We start from the raw sequence: 17,306 nt of genomic DNA on the forward strand, positions 1-17,306 counted from the left end.
TAACTTAAATTTATTTTGGATTTTAAGGAGGGACATTAATAGGATGTACATGCTTACATTAATCCAAAAATTAAACTAATTTTTAGATTAATTAAAAATATAATTTAATTAATTAATTAAATTATTTTTATATAATAAAATTAGTTATTAATCAATTAAAAAATTAAAAAATTGATTTTTAATCAATTATAAAAACAAATATTATTTTTAAAAGATAATCAGTTTAAAAAAAACTAGTTTTTATATAAAAAAAATTGAACTTAAAAAAAAATTAAATCCATTTTTTAAAAAAAATCAGTTAACTAATTTAAACACAAGAATTACATAAAATTTAATTTTAATTTTGGTTAATCAATTTTTTAAATTTATTTTTAGTTAACTATTTTTTAATAATATGAATATAATTTTTAAAATTTAATTATAATTTTTTAATCCATTAACCACAATTTAATTATTTTCTGTACATCCCTAGATATTAGTCAAGGTTCCTTATAATGAAAAGTTTTAATATTTTTTATAATTTTTTTCTACTAAATACTTCTTTAAACGTAAATATGCTGGGTTATCCCCCTTTAATTTGGTGAGTTGTCTGATCCATTAAAATGCTTACAAGCTACCAAGGGATTAGTTACCGTGTTCACAAATATCATGAACTTAGTTATCAAGTAATATTTTGGTCTTTAATATTTAAATTAAATTTTAATTTAATTTTTAACATTTTAAACATTTATAATAAGACTGATAATAAATAAGATTCTACTTGTAAATTAAAACTTTTTTTAAAATCTGATTCTATTCTATGCGCGAGTTAAAAATCTCTCAATTCTAATTTTACTCTCACTCTAAAATTTCCAATCCTACTCTATTCGATTATATCCACAGAAATATAATTTTTCAAGCAAATATAAAATTCATTCATTCTTTTCATACATATTAATAAATAAAAAATAAAAAATTAAATTTAAATAAAAATTAAAAACAATAAAATTTTAAAAAATTCTAACATAAAATTACAAAATAGCATAATTATCAAATTTTTAATAAAATTAAAATAACACAAACAAAGATAAATGTTTTGTTATTCTTTTTCTAACTCCGAATTCTTACAATATTAAATTGATTAACTTAGTAGTTACTTTGAATTTTTATAAAAAAGAGAATTTAAACATGTTCAACATTGTTCTACCGTTAAATTTGACACGGATAAGGTACATATTGCTAATCTTACATTCATTTGTGTTTTGAAAAGATTTACACATGTTCATGTGTTATTGTTAAATTTGACACTAATAGTTAATGAAATGAGTGATGTTGACATTTATGATATTATTAGTTTATATATTCTTTCATGTGTTAAAAAAGATAACAAAAACTTTCTTGTAACACTTCTTCTCCTCAATTTTTTTTTATACAAAATTTCAAATTCTAACAATCAATCATCAACCCTTTAAAATTAGAAAAAAAAACTTTTATATTAGTGATAATTGGTAATCAATTTCATTTACATACTGAAATCAAATGTTATTGACTCTTCAATATGCGAATTGTTTGTGTCAAATTTAATGATTAGACAATATTAAACTTGTTTAAAAAAATTTAAATTAAAATAAAACGTTTAAAAATTTTTGAGACTAAAATAGAACGTTCAAAAACGTTAAAAACTAAATTAAAATTCTGTCTAAAAAGACCAAAATAATACTTTACCTTCAAATTTATTAACCTTTTTAAGAATATTTGATAAGGAAGATTTGCTGAGTATCAATAGGTTTTTTTTCGTCAGTTTTATTAGGCTTTAATTTTTGTGCATATTTTTGGTCAATATGTGAGCAAACTCTGTAATATGAATCCAAATTATATTAATTTGCATCGAAATTAATAAAATGGTAACAACTATTGGCCAAAATTCATTGGCCTTCTAGAATTTTTTTGATATATTTTCAATAAAATAAAATTCTATTCTTTTGTGTGTGGGCCGGGTGTCCGGCCTTCACCAGGTCCAAAAAAAAAAAGTTATGTCACCACAAATTGGTCTAACGCAAACCTTAAAATCCTTCACTCTCCCAAACATACACTAATGCTTTCTAGAGAAATCTAAACTAGATTTTGACAACACTACCATAATAATTTCGCTTGGTGGTACATGAACAAGTTTGGATCTACATTTTTCTAATTTTTTACAAGAGTACAGCCACCTCTTAAATCTTTGCCATTTTAAACTAATTGTGTTTCATAACCTTTGAACATGTGGCTCATGCTTCATAAGATTAAGGTCTGGTTCATCCCTTAGAATTCCATAATTCTCTATGTGCCATTAGGGGATGAAGTAGACAATACAAACCAGCTCCAGTTGTTGAATTTTGAGATAAAATAGATGAAGCAGAAGATCCTAATAAACTAAGGTGGCTTCAATTAAATCTATCAATTATAGTATGCGATTTGATTCAAAATAATTGTTTATTCTTAGAATATAACTTTGTAAATAATTGTCCATTAAGCAAATGCTAGTTAACATTTGAGTATTCATCCAAATTGATCTCCAAAAAATTCCAAAGTTGACGTCTTGATCTCCAACAAAAATTAATTACATAATTAGTCCCCAGTATTATCTGGAGTGAGATAAATTGGTCCTTTCAGACACAGCTCCATTAAGCACTAACGGAAAGATCTGATGTGTCACATGAAATGACTTAGCCGTTGAGTGCCACGTGTTAAATACGGACAAATTGGTCCCTCTTCTGAATGACACAAAACGCTACGTTTTGGGACTAGGGCTCAATAAGGAGGTCCCTCTTCATCTAACCCCCCGGGGGGCAAAAACGAAATTACACTCAACACCCTCTCTTTCCCTTTGTGAAGAAAGCCACCACCACGTCAACCGCTAGTCCGCCGACCACCTCCGCTGACATTGTTGATGCAAGGACTGCAAGGCTTTGTATGAGACTGAGATATTGTAGAACCAATTTACAATAACTACCTTCAATACAACTTTTTTAACCGGGTATTAATCAGTGTTTCATGGAACCCCACCATCATCACCCTTCAACATAAGATGTAGTTTCACCCCATTTTCAACCAACACCTTATGTCTTGGCTTAATCCTCCCTCCCAAGCTAAATGAAAAATACTGCGGAAACTGCTTCAACTCTAAAACGTTTCCATTCATCTCATTCAAAAACTACTCAATTTTAGGCTTCAAATTCTTCTCTACACTGTAGGTTAACAAAGCAGGGGATCTCACAACCATGCAATTAACCTCTGATTCCGAAAGTCCCAAGCTTTTCAAGATCAAGAGCCTAGGGCACCGCGAGATCAATTTGTGAATGTCGGGGTAAGGGATTCCGACATCGTTGCGGAGGATGGATTAGATAGAGGTCCGTGGCGGGGTCTCAGTTGAGAAGCTTCGGGAGCATGTTGACATTCTTCCCATGGAAGAGAGGCATTGCTCGACGGATTTGACGGTGAAGAGTGGTGTGGGTCAGTGGTTAGGGACCCCCTTATCAGAAACTCTCATCTCATGAAACGACGTCGCACTTAACACGTGGAGGACCAATTTGTTCTTATTTAACACATGACACTTAACAGTTGAGTCACCGGTGTCACGTGACACATCAAATCCTTCCGTTAGTGCTTAACGGAGCTGCATCCAAAAAATTTTTTTAAGTAAATCGTCCACTTTAAATTTTTTTGGGGACGAATTTAAGTAAATATTCTTAACAATTTTTATGTTAGTAACCTTAATAAAGGAAGGAGACTGTAAGTTAAAAAACCAGTTCCCGAAGTAGCCAACTAAACATTAGTATGCTACACAACTCATATCTGTCTGAGAAGATCCATTACAAGTAGCCAAAAACCACAAGTGCATTTCTGGAAGAAAATAACCTTGTTTGTCTGGAGAACCAAATTAACAATCTGTATATGTACAGAACATTGCATCTTGTCATCTATGTTATGTACAATATGTAGCATCTTTATGCAGAAGTGAATGAGTATCCTAATTACCCATTGAACCAACTTCCTGAATTCGAGCGCGAATTGGGATAGCGATAGGGATCCTGAGGTTGAGGTGCAAAACCTGGCATACCACTAGGCATCCCACTTCCATATTCAGGTTGGGGAACACCGTGTTCAAAGCCGGCATTTCTACCAACCATAGGGGGTACAGATCCAAAAGAATCCAGCCTAGGATCCAAGCGCGAAGCGTACCGTTGCATAGCTGGAGTGCTCATCATGTAAGCTGACTCGGATCCCGAACCAAGTACTCCATAACTGGATCCCATACGACCATACACAGAATCATGACCAGATAAAAAATTACTCGTCATATAATGAGAATCTGGTTCCTGAAGCCCATAAAGGCGAGGTTGTTGCCTCAGATAACTGTCATCCTCCCCAACATAGGGGTTATATCCTAGGGTATTGGTGCCATCTATCAAAAGGCTGCTATGGTGCTCCTCGAAAGTGGAAGCCATATAATCACTAGCTGCTCCAAATCGCATGGGTTCCAGATGACCATAACCATAGGGAGATGACACACTAGACTTTGGCTGAAGACCCCCAACTGAGGATCTCCCATCTTTCGGATTAGATTGACTACGGTGAGGTAATCCCTTAGTTTGATTTTTCGCATTACTTTTGGCAGGTGAGCTCGCATGCGGACCTCCTCTGTTGTTTTCCTCAGTGTGTTTCCTGTTCCATGAGGTCCTAGTCTTTCCCATCCTGTAATCATGCCGCTCTTGACTCTCTCGTTCAACAATTCCATGAGGAGTCTTTCCCATCCTGTAATCATGTCGCTCTTGACTCTCGCGTTCAACATTTCCATGTGGAGTCTTTCCTATCTGATCCTCGTGTCTCTCTTGACTCTCTAGTTCAACAATTCCTTGAGGAGTCTTTCCCATCCTGTAATCATGCCGCTCTCGTTCAACAATTCCATGAGGAGTCTTTCCCATCCTGTGATCATGTCGCTCTTGACTCTCACGTTCAACATTTCCATGTGGACTCTTTCCTATCTGATCCTCATGTCTCTCCTGACTCTCTCGTTCAACAATTCCATGAGGAGACTTTCCCATCCGGTAATCATGTCGCTCTTGACTCTCACGTTCAACATATTCATGCGGACTCCTTCGAGTATGATCCTCATGTCTCTCTTGTTCAACATTTCCATGTGGAGTCTTTCGCATTAAATAATCATGTCTCTCTTGACTCTCACGTCCAACATTTTCATTTGGAGTCATTTCCGTCCAAGATTCATGTCTCTCTTGACTCTCTCTTTCAACATTTCCATCCAGTGATATTTCTTGCTGATCGTCATTAATAAGCCCCTGAACTTCAAGATCATCAGTTGACACCAACAGATCATCAACCAGCATATCGTCGTCAGCAAAATTACCATCCATCGAATGGCCAGCACGTGAATTTTGATTATTAAAACTTTCCATCCGTGATATTTCATGCAGGCTTAACAGATGACCGTGCTTTTGCGCTACTTCCATATGCTTATCAGTCCAGTCAGGTCGACTCCAAAGGGAGAGTGGGGGAGATGTCAGATTCCATTGTTCCATTTGTCTGTCACTAGTATTAATTGATCCGGGTAGATAAAATGACTGGCCATGAAATAAGACCATAACAGGGAGGAAAAATTAGAGCAGTCAGAATACCAAAAGTAATCAAAATATAACTTGCCATATGTATGTTGTCTCTTTACCTTTCCTGATAGAAAATTTCGATCCTCCCAGACAAGATCATAACGTGACCTTTTTTTGTCTAGCCTGTAACAAGGAAAGAAACATGGAAACACAACCAAACAGAAAATAATAAATATCTGTTTCTTAAACCAAACGAAGTAACTACTTCAGCCTAGTCTTGATGGCCTCGTGTGAAGGGAGAGATTATTTAATCTTATCCTTAATAATATAGAAAAAAGATAAAAGACGCTACCTCTCTGTTTCCGGTGGAACTATAAGAATGAGGAGCTTTGGTCTAAACTCAAGAGCCTTATCTATAAACTTGTTAGCCAAAGCTGCTTTTAGCCCAAAGGGCGGATTAAGACCCATGATCTGTTCCGGAAGCAGACAAGAAACAAAATAAATTAAATAATGAGAAAAAGGTAATTGGAATTGAAATATGCATGGGCATTGCAATTGACCACTTCTTACCAACTGTGACCCTGTAGGCAACTCCTTTGGCTGGACAGTCATCCAATCTCTCATCTCAAAACAAAAATCGTGCTGTCAACAAAATAAAGCAACATTGTCGTAATTAGTAAGAGGAAAGGGAGGAAGGATCCTTTTCATTTGAGGGATGGAAGATCATCATGACTAGACCCATAAGCCTGTATTTGTCCCCATACACCCAAAAATCAGCTTAGCTGAAAGGCCAAACGTATCATTTACAAAACAAATGCTAAAAACAAACTAGTCTACAAAACTCTGTTTAAGAAGTGTTTGGTATGGAACTCCAGAGTTGTTTTCTTGTTTGGTTCTAGCAAAAACAATATCATAAAATTTTGCTTTTGACAAACGGTAAGACTGCATTTGGTATTGTCTGCAGGACAAAATTACAATGGAGAGAAACTTGTTTAGTTGCAGAGACAGGGACAGGGACAGAGACAATTTTCTGTCTCAGAGAGAAAATTCTTTCTGTTTTCTGTCCTTCCTAAAAGTGGGAACAAAAAATATCATGTCTCTGTATCTCACCACAAAGATAGAATCCAAATGCAACCTAAAGAACACTCATAATTTTAGCTATATCATAAAAATTTTTTGAAAGACAGCAACAATTTTTATAAATATTTCAAATAATAATATTAAAAACATTAGGAGAATATTTAAAAAATATATATAAAAGGAACGATGTACACAAAGCTACAGACAAGTTAGTCTTTTCTTTTATCTATAATTTTAGGACACCTTTATTCACTATATTCAATTTTATTGTTATTTAAAATAAAATAATCCAGAAATTCCTTTAAAGATCTTCCACTTACAAAAACTACTACTCTTCCCAAAACAATTATTGGAATCCGATTTTTCACATCTTAAATTACAATATATAATTCCTAAATTGTAATTTCATAATAAAATACTTGCATATATTTCAAAGCCAAATAGTTTAACTAACTATGATGAAGAGTGCCTTAATAATTATGCCTTGGCTTACAAATTTTGCTCATTTAAAAAAAAATCAAATGTAGCTGTTAGAAGTAAAGAAAATATCCTATGGAATCTATATATAGTATCAAAGAATATATCCTATGATTGGTTCTGTTAGTCACCTATTTTTCGTTCTTATTTCCTCAATCCATTAAGAATGGAGTTCCTTATTGATTTGCTGTTCTGTTAATCCTAAGATTTCTGTAATACAAGTACATCAGTTTCTAATCTTCACCATCTACCATTTAGAAGGAATGGAAAAATCAGATGATATGCAAAGAATTAATGTGGTCAAGGTATTTTAGCAAACAAGGGCCAACTCTGTACCAAGAACAGGTCATACACTTCAAAGTGACACTTGAAAGAAAAGTTCGCTCATTAGTTTACAAGCAATAGGTCATTTCTTTTCCAGACACTTGATGAGAAGACAACTATCATCAATGTAAGTCGAGGTACCAAAATACCATACATTTGAACAACACTGTTTAATCATTAGCGTTACAAATACGAGCATATTGAAAACCTCTGCTAACTTGCCAAAGATGCCACTAATGATGTGAACGTAATAGAAGAAAAAAATGCTTTGAACACTGAAATATAAACAAATCTGTCAATTTAAAATAAAATCAGCAAACATATAACGCAAGGATATTGTGACAGTGAGCAAAAACTTTCTACAAAAATTAAGGTGACAAGATTAGGAACTAATAAACCTGTAAGAGTATATTCACCTTTGTTGGAAGTAAATCATAGTTCTTATATGAGCATCTCTTCCCAGTTTCTTCAAGCTTTTTTTTCATAAGTATGCTAAAGTCGTTAGCACCACAACAGAAGTCCACAATCTGGTCATGAGTAACACCTCCAGTCAGGCATTTAAAATTTAAAATTAGCAGTAGGTTCATAATGTAAATAATGCTGATCCTCTAGAAAATATAATCATTTCAAGAAAATCTGATCTTCCATAGTACCGAAATTACAGAGAGAACACACATTTATAACCATGTAATTGTTAAAACCATGGTTCTGAAAACCGGACCGGACCGACTGGTCCAACCGGCCCAACCGGGAACCAGAAGCTTTTGCGGCTCGGTTTCACGGTTGATCCAATTAGACCAATGAACAAGTAAACCAGTGACTAGAGCGATCTGATGACCAGACCGGTTTTCAGAACCTTGGTTAAAATAGAAGGAATACAAAAACAAATATTTTAAGTATCTTCCATGAAGTTGACATGTTAAAAAAGAAAACAAAAGAAACAGAAAGAAACCAAAAAAAAAAACCTCTTTGGCTCTTTCCTAGACTTGTTGAACAGTAAAGATTAGTCAAACCACAAAAGTGGATGACCACGAAACTACCGAAAGGAAACTTTGAAGTAGATGAAAAGATGTGATTGAATGAGAAGAACCTTTCAAAGCAGAAACTCTGTGCCAACCTGTTAAAACTGGTATCAAGAACCAGAGGTAATTTGTATAGTTGTTTTAGGATCAATGTCAACAAACCAAGAACCCTAGAAGGATTACAATAATTTGAGGAAGGGCTAGAGCTGCTCAACTTTCAAGACTCGCTGAATGATCACAGATACCTTCTTTCTACCTTAATCTCTATTTATACTAGTTTTTCCTTCCTAATTAATCCTAAGTTCTAACTAACTAACTCACTCACTCTTGATTAACTCTTAATAAGGTTAACTAACTCATATACTAATGGGATCCTTGCGCTAGACAGTAAGACAGGGTCCCAAATCTTAAATTACATCGGCTAGAACATTTCTTCTTCATTAGAAATTATTTTTTCTTCGCAATGTGTCTTTGCAGCAATGATTTCCATTGGCACATGGAGCTCTCCCTTAAGATCAATGGCAACCAAGAACCACAGCAGGACTCGCTCCCTTAAGATCAATGGCAACCAAGAACCACAGCAGGACTCGCTAATTTGAAGAAGAGTTAGAGCTCCTCTACTCTCATCGTATGATCAAAGATACCTTTCAAGCTTATACTCTATTTACATACTATTCCCCCTAATCAATCCCAACTACTAATAATCCTAACAGTACTGATGTTGAAAGGAGTATAGAAAATTAAATAAACAAAAATCATGGTATTCTGGAGTGAAGAATTGGAGAAGAGTCCACCAAAACTCGTCTCTAACATCCAAATGATGGCCACACAGTATGATTAATGAGAACAAAGGGAAGTGACCAGGGGGAGTTGGAAGAGAGAAGGGGGTAGAGTTGGCTGGCCAAGGAGGGAAGAGATAAAATTTTGCTGATCACAAGTTTGTAATCCCCCCCATAGAATATTACCCTCACCTGGCAAATGGCTTGGACTAGTTCTAGTCTAGAAATAATCTTCTAGTCCATAATGCAGCACGAAATTTTAAATGGTGCACTACACACCAGACTTGTGGCACATGAAACAACTAGATTTAACACAAAAGCATATGGATGCTGGATTTGTTCCAACGTTTGAGTAAAGTTACCAAACAATCTTAGTTATGCAAAATCCTTTGGACAGATGTTGTTAATCAGCTTGAGGTGAATATGAAGTTGGAAAATTAATACAACAAATAAATGCAAATGAGAATGATAAGGCTAATAATTGTACTTAGTATCAGTGCTTACCGTATCACCATTCTGAACATACCAGTGGAGTCTATCAACAATCTGCAATAAAAAAAATTAGAAAATAGAAAAAATTAGACCAATGCTTGACATGGATGTAATTGCAGTGGGACAACCAATAAAGAAATTCATTCCAACGCAACAAAAAAGGTCAAATAGAACGTAAGTCCCAAGATTTAAAATAGTGTTATAGTTAGGGTCGTTTGGTAAAGCTTTTGCTATTCGAAAGTAGGTTATCAGACATGGCTTTTGAAAGATAGCTTTCCAAAAATTGTAGCACATATGTTTGGTAAATTGAACTAAAAATGGCTTTCTATAAGCACAAGCAACAACAATTATGTTTGGACAGTTTGGTAAAATAATTTTTAAAATTTAAAAAATCATAATAGACATAAATATAAGAGTAAATTTGGATATTTATTAATATATGAAGTTATATTAAACATTTTACTTTTGATAAGTACAAGCTAGCCTTGAAAAACACCTTCTTAGGTGCTTTTAAAACAGCCCAAACTTTTAGAAATTGCAAGCCTAAGTACATAATCTTTTTAATTTACCAAACACAGGGTTTTGATAAGTGCAAGTACCTCTCCAATAAGCTTTACAAACCAAGCCTTACAAAGTTCAAAATAATTTGGTCCTCATGGATCAGAATGAGAAAGATGCAAAAAAGGGCTTCCCTGGTACAACTGTTATAAAGTAAAACTGACTCGTACATTTAGGACTAAATTGCAATTAGATAACAGTTTCATTGATTAAGTTGCTAGTTTACTGCAACAAAAAGTTTTTAATTCTGTTTTTTATATATACAAGAAAAATTTATTTGCATCAAATGTGATGAGCATCATCAATACTCCACTTCATATGCCCTTCCAAATTTCAAATGATCAAATAAGTAAGGATGCAACTCAATTGTCAGCAAGTGTATTAGGGTAAACTTATTTATGCTCGGACCTAACACAACCATTCAAGCTGTTATAATAAAACCTAACAGTAACTGTTTTCTAAACACATTTAAATAATTTAGTTATCACTTAAACCAGATAGAACAAATGATTTTAAACTGAGGTTCACAAGAATACCCACAGAAGCAAAAGATAAGATAATATAAAAAAGAAAGCACATCATACAGCAGTACAATTAACTTAAGATATTAAGAAAAAATGTAGACTGAAATTATGAATACCCCTTCTAGCTTTTCCACTTGTGTAAAATGGCGACCAAATGACGTATAGCGGTTACCACACAGAACAGGTGCTAGATATACTTTCAGCTTGTCCTGCAGAAATTTCAGTCAATATGGTTAACATAGCTAAACCCGATAATATCCAATACAATAGAGAAGTGCATATAGGTGTTTTATATATGAAAACCATGTTACACACAAGCTTATGGCAGATAATTAAATATGTACAGAGACAATGGATGAAACATGCTATGAAATATACTAGAAGATAGAACTGAGCATTTAAACACCCAGAACACATGTCTACGGAAAATCATTTAAAAATTGCCAACTACCTTCCACTTATATATCTGGTTAAGAACATCAGGGCCACAAACAGCTTCTGCATCACGAATGCTGCGCCCATCCTCTAGCATCTTTAAAGCTGTTCGAACAGCCTGAATGCACACAAGACATAACATAATCTTAAAATAAGATCCACATGACACCACATTGCACTAATTATAGATAGCTATGTACCTCAACAGAGCGTTCCAACTTCCCAACTGTAGTCTTCTCCATAAAATTTTTCAATGAGTGAGAATGAGTGTAAGCAAATTTACGTTCTTTTACAACATCCTTAAGAGTAACTGATGACGTAGCTTCATTAAACAAATCCAACAGTCTAAATCACAAGAAAAAAAATATTAAAAATAACATATCATAAATAACTACATAAGATCAAGACATTGTATAAGTTTTAAGAAGAATTCGATCATAATTATAAACATTTGATCACCTCCTCTTCGAATCAGCATCTAATGTACATAATGGGCTGCTTGGTTTTCTAGTAGGTATAACAGATTTGGCACTGGCTTTGTTATCAACCTGATTGCCCAAGCCAGTTTGTCCAGAACCCTTCTCCCAGATTGCATATAATTGCACACCAATTGAGGGCTCATTTTCCTCACAATCAGGCCTTTCAGTTTCCTTTGAGAATGGTCTCTTACTTTCACACAAACGTTTTCTAGATGATTCAATATCTATTGGTTTCCTTTGGATATTTGATCCTGAAACCTTATTAAACTTCTTGATACCAACTGGTCCAGAAGACTTTTTTCCAGCGAGTTTAGGTACCTTCGTAGACAGTTTAGGTACATCAGCAATGCTTCTTTTGTTGACTGAATTATCCAGGTTAACATTATTCTTGTTCAACATAACTCTCTCTTCAGTTGCAGGTTTTCTCTTCTGCTCTGTACTTGCTTCTTGAACATTAGATTTATCATTGGGGAATGTTATGTGATCTCGTATAGGAGTCCCAAGATCATTATCGATATCATGTTTTCTGGTCCAAGGAACCGTGAAAATATTAAATAGAAGGCTAAGAGGATAAACTAGATTCAGGAAATACTTTAACTTCAACTCTCAGCACTTACAAGCAATATATAAGAACACGATTGGGTATTAGATTGTCCCAGGCCCTCGTTATTATACCCTCATCTTCTATGTCTTCAAAAGCAATTGCTCTGATAAAAACAAGTTGAAAATGAACTCTCTAAACACTATCACTTAAAAATTATTTAATGAACCAAAGAAAAACATAGGTAAAAGCAGTCAAATGACCTTGGCAAACATTTGCGATGATATGACTTGGGACAACGCCTACAAACAGCAAGCTGCAACTCATGTTCCTTTTTGTTCTCTGTTTCTTTACAAACATAGCAGTAATGGGATGGACAAGTAAAAGGTTCTCCCCGACTAATATTTGTCTCAAGTTCCCTTGAAGCATTCTCATTAAATCGATGAAGTAACTTCACAACACATTGAGGATGATAAAAGTAGCCGCAGGTTGCAGAGGCACATTGGAAGACCTGAAGGAGAAATTTCACATGCCTTTTAGTTCCATAAAAGAGAAAGATTCTGTGAGAAAATAATCCTGTTTCTCAAGCCAAAAGCATTATCTTAACAAATCAATCAAAACTACAGAAGATAAATCAGAAATTACAGCAGAGCTAAGTTTGAACTTATAAAAACAATAAAGAATAACAATTTCCGTAGTTAACAAGAACGGATATGCTACTTTACATGTGAATTAAAATCTTTGAAGCTTAAACAGCACTAAGCACATCACTTGTTTACAAATTGAAATACTAAATAAGAAGTTAAAATTGCAAGGTTATGTTTTGTACATGAAAAAGGCTTTAGCTGGTTATAGAATACGTGCTATCCAAATGAAAGAATTGGTAGCAATCCTTTTGGGGATCCTAAGCATCTAATTTGTCATCCAGCCCACCTGGACTACAACGATTATACAGAAAATTTAAATAAAAATTTAATTTTTTTATAAAAATGTGTAACCTCAAATAAAGTAAGAATCATATTGTTTCAAGAAAACAACTGTATAGATATAGTACATAAAGAACATGTTCTTCAAATGAAGTCTAGCACAAGTAACAAATTAAGCCCATGATTCCCAGATTGAACCAAGACAACATGATTCTGGCCCATCATCAGAGCTGCTACAACCCAAAGCTAAAATATTTGGAGAATTTGGTGATTTGCTCATTCATTCCAGCCGGGCAACAACTATGTCAAATTGTCAATGAACCATGCATGAGGCAATTAACTCCAAACTCTAAAAAATAACTACGGCAGAAAGGATTTGAGATAATAAAGTGCACAACACAATCTAGAACTTTTATGTCCCAAGTTATCAAATGGCACCACATACATCAAAGCTTTTCACAAAAGTGAGAGTAAGTGCAATATGCCAAAAGCTATTTCCACTCAAATTACCAAGCCTTGTCTGACAAAATGGGTTTGTCTACATGGAAGAGATAGCACCATAGCATTGTATCAGAATCATATTTAAGCCATTAATATCTAAGATCTCTTTTAGTATTTTTATTATGATCTTTCTAGGTCTCCCTCTCTTGTACTTATGGTTCCAGCTATTTGACTAAACTCCATTTGATCCATTATCCTCATTGCAGCCACTACATGTTTTCTCCACACATGTCCAAACCATCAAAGTCAATATTCTAGTATTCTACAATCTTATAAATTAGGTGATACCACAACTTTCTATATAATGCACTCCTTTACCCCTATCTTGTGTAGTGTGCTTACTCAAAAATCAAAATAACCTGTAACATGCATATACACGCGATTATATGTCAACTTATAAATAAACTAATCATCATCAACTCATCAAGATAACACTTCACATAGCTATACCTCAGCACCAGAGAATTTATCGGAACAGCCTAGTTTGCCACATGCAAAGCACTGATGCTGATTATGTTCACAATTCTTGCAATAAAAATTTGGGATGTCCTGCGAATTTTTTCAGAAGCAAAGCAGATTTCTATATGATTATACAACAAAAAGGAACTGGGAAAAAAAAAAGATGCAAACAAAAAAAGGTGATATAAAAGTAAAGAAAAAAACAAAATAACATACTTCAACTTCCTTTTGGCTAAAACCAAGAGAGACACAAGAAGAGTTGACGCCATCCTCCTTATTAGCATGAAATGATCTCATGCACTTTCCATCACAGCTTCATTTATCATGAATAACTTTTTAAATTATAAGAAAAAGAAAACCAGGAACTATAAAGTGGCAAGTAAGATATTATTTTAATAACTTAAATGAAAGAGGAACTACCTTCAGCTATATAAACATAAAAGGGATAGAGATTGAACAAATAGAGAAAAATTCCATACCACAAAAGATTACCACCATCGTCACAAATAGAACAAAGAGAATCAAACAATTCATCTTCTTCATCTGACTCTTCATCATTTGCATCAGTCATGTCATCATCAACATCATCATCAATTATAAATCCAGGCCGTGCCAAATCTTTTAGCTCCTGAAACCAAGGCATTAAAATATTATAAAAGCTTTATAATCAATAAATATGAAATAAATAAATAAATAAAATAAAGTACATAACTAAAAAATGCCAAAGAATGATTCTCTATAGGAAGGGAAAAAAAATTCAAACCAACCTCATCAAAAAGTTTCTTAGCCCCCAGGTTACCCTCCAGAGCCATGGGTAAAAGCTGCTCAAATCAAGTAGATGATGTTAGTCCCATATGCCCGGCTTTTTTATTAAAATAAATAAAGAAAAAACATTAATTCCTGAAATACGCATGCATCAAATTAATTTCCAAAATACGCAGCTCCATCTCATGCATGTCACCAACAAAATGGGTTTGGCCACCAATTCAGGGAAGCCACCCACGAAATGGAGATACTGACTGACAAAAGAAGTGTGGAAGTCAAACTCAAGCATGGCATCCACGAGATGGGATATGTCTCATGTTCTCCCATGTAAGCCTATGCCTTCCCTAACTGCTCCACCAAGTAAAACCCCACCAGCCACCCCCAAGCCGAAAATCAACACCAACCCCACCACCACGACAGCTTCTTCTTCCAGATACACTTCCACAGCAACAAATATTCGGAACTAACAAAAGCAACACATTAAAAGCATCCAGCTCTAGCTATTTTCTCAGTGGTTTTCCCTCAAACACTTCATGTGCACAATTTCCTTCTCTACTCCTCCCAGTGCAAACAACAAAACAAACCAAGATAAGCACTTTATTCCCTCTACAGTTCCACAAAAAATAGCAACAACCAAAAAAAATAAATAATAATAAAAAAGTAAAAGTCCCACTCAACAAATTAAATTCTGGGAATTACTAAAAACAAGATAAAACACATAGAATCCAAAGTGCCCCACCTACTGCAAAAAACGAATCCTCAGAAATAAAACCCAGATTCTGCAAGAAACCCCACTGAATCAAATATATCAAAATATAAATTTGAAAAAAGTTTAACCTTTTATGTATTTTAATAAGAGATAAAGGTTAGATGATCAAAACCCTAAATGGATGAAGGTGAATCTCCACACAGTTGAAGTGCTGTACAAATACAGAGAAATGGGCGCTTGGGGAATCAAATCCAAGGTGAAAGGAGAGTTGGGTTGCGATAAAAAAACGGGTCTTGGTGCAAGACAGAGAAAGGGTTAGAAAATGAGGGTGTGGTTTTTGTTTGTGTGTTGTGCTTTTTTATTTTGGTTCATATATGAACTCTCTATCGTAGAGGGATGCCCATAGTCCAACATTGAGTAGTCTTGATTTATATTTAAGCAGATACTAATCACAACCCCTCCCCCAAAATGTCAAAAAAAAAATTCCTAGCACAGCAAATATTTTCTATGAAGTAAATAGAAAGTACAAACCTTGGACTTAGCCAACAAAGCATCCCTCTTGGCTGCTTCACTCATCAAAGCCTTCTGATTTACTAAATCATTTGCCGAAGGCGTAACCTCATAAGAGCTGTAAAAGTATCATACAATGAATATCTTAAAATGTGCTTCCACAATAATAACTACGGGAAAACAAAACAGTCAAGAACAATTGAGACATGCCTAAACTCCTTATTCTTACTCAAGCTATCCCACGCAGCTTTCGCGGTTGCATCAGGATTCTTCTTTGCAAAACTCAGGAAGTAAACAGTTACCAAAATACTCCTTACAATGTCCTCATAGCTCTTTCTTGGCTTCTCAAGTTTGATCCATCTCCTATCCTTGGATGACAGCACAGATATCTCAGGCTTCACAGAGGAAAGCTCGAACCGCCACGCCATGACCGGCATCATAACCTTCTGCAGCCCATTATCCGCCACACCGTGGAGGAACAACTCTGTTTTCTTGCCTTGAGGACTCTCCGACCCACTCCATTGAATTGGCATCACAGAAAACGATACAGGGGCATCCCTGTCATCTTCAAAGTGGTAATTCGAGACAGATAGTGGATGAGACTCTGGCTCATCATCCGAAGATGCCATTGTACGTTTTTTAAACCCGGAAAGTTTAATTACTGAAAACCTAAACCAGAGAATAACTGAATTTAACCAATTGAATTTAACGGCAAGGAGGGGAGAAGCAGAAACGACGCACGACAAGGATGGTGGCTCTGATAGGGTTCAGGAGAATCCAGGGTTGGTGAGGGTGCGTTTGTGAGAGAAAGAAAGGGGAAATGGCACTTTTCTTCTCTGGAATCAAAACGGCGCCATTTTGGTTGTTGGATCAGCGAACCGATACTTGAAAAAACCCATCTGGTTTGACTGGATCGCCGGTTCATCCGGTTTTAAACCGGTTCTTTGTAGAAAGGTTTTGAAGGTCAACCGGATCGGATAAATGACCGATTTCTAGTTTTTTTTTTTTGGTTTCCCACGGTATCCCCCAACCCGACAGGTCAAGGACTAATCCGCCGCGGTACTGAGCTCCATTTAAGGGTTTGCCGCTGGCCAATGGGTTGCTGCATGCACAAGGCGGGATTCGAACTCCCGACACTTGCTT

The 17,306-nt window shown here is 34.9% G+C and overlaps 1 protein-coding gene across 5 annotated transcripts; it reads right to left on the minus strand.

The window, feature by feature from the left end:
* Window positions 1–3,758: 3,758 nt before the first annotated feature.
* On the minus strand, window positions 3,759–17,018 carry LOC112790423 (protein ENHANCED DOWNY MILDEW 2). Of its 5 annotated transcripts, none has more exons than XM_025832843.2 (19): window positions 16,374–17,001; window positions 16,185–16,281; window positions 15,200–15,496; window positions 14,947–15,000; window positions 14,659–14,807; window positions 14,396–14,492; window positions 14,171–14,269; window positions 12,557–12,804; window positions 12,370–12,459; window positions 11,733–12,278; window positions 11,474–11,618; window positions 11,290–11,391; window positions 10,955–11,047; window positions 9,769–9,810; window positions 7,880–7,990; window positions 6,153–6,224; window positions 5,935–6,053; window positions 5,702–5,765; window positions 3,759–5,600 (listed from the first exon to the last, which is right to left on the minus strand). In XM_025832843.2, the coding sequence occupies exons 3-19, from the start codon at window positions 15,269–15,271 to the stop codon at window positions 3,996–3,998; spliced, it is 3,708 nt and encodes a 1,235-aa protein (XP_025688628.1). In that variant the 5' UTR covers window positions 15,272–15,496; window positions 16,185–16,281; window positions 16,374–17,001; the 3' UTR covers window positions 3,759–3,995. The 5 variants fall into 5 exon arrangements, with proteins under 5 accessions (XP_025688628.1, XP_072092414.1, XP_072092321.1 ...); XM_072236313.1 differs by having other exon boundaries at window positions 15,200–15,502; window positions 16,393–16,942; XM_072236220.1 differs by having other exon boundaries at window positions 15,200–15,550; window positions 16,374–16,932.
* Between the last annotated feature and the right edge of the window lie 288 nt (window positions 17,019–17,306).

The sequence above is a fragment of the Arachis hypogaea genome, chromosome 1 (assembly GCF_003086295.3).
Source record: "Arachis hypogaea cultivar Tifrunner chromosome 1, arahy.Tifrunner.gnm2.J5K5, whole genome shotgun sequence".
Lineage (NCBI taxonomy): Eukaryota > Viridiplantae > Streptophyta > Magnoliopsida > Fabales > Fabaceae > Arachis > Arachis hypogaea.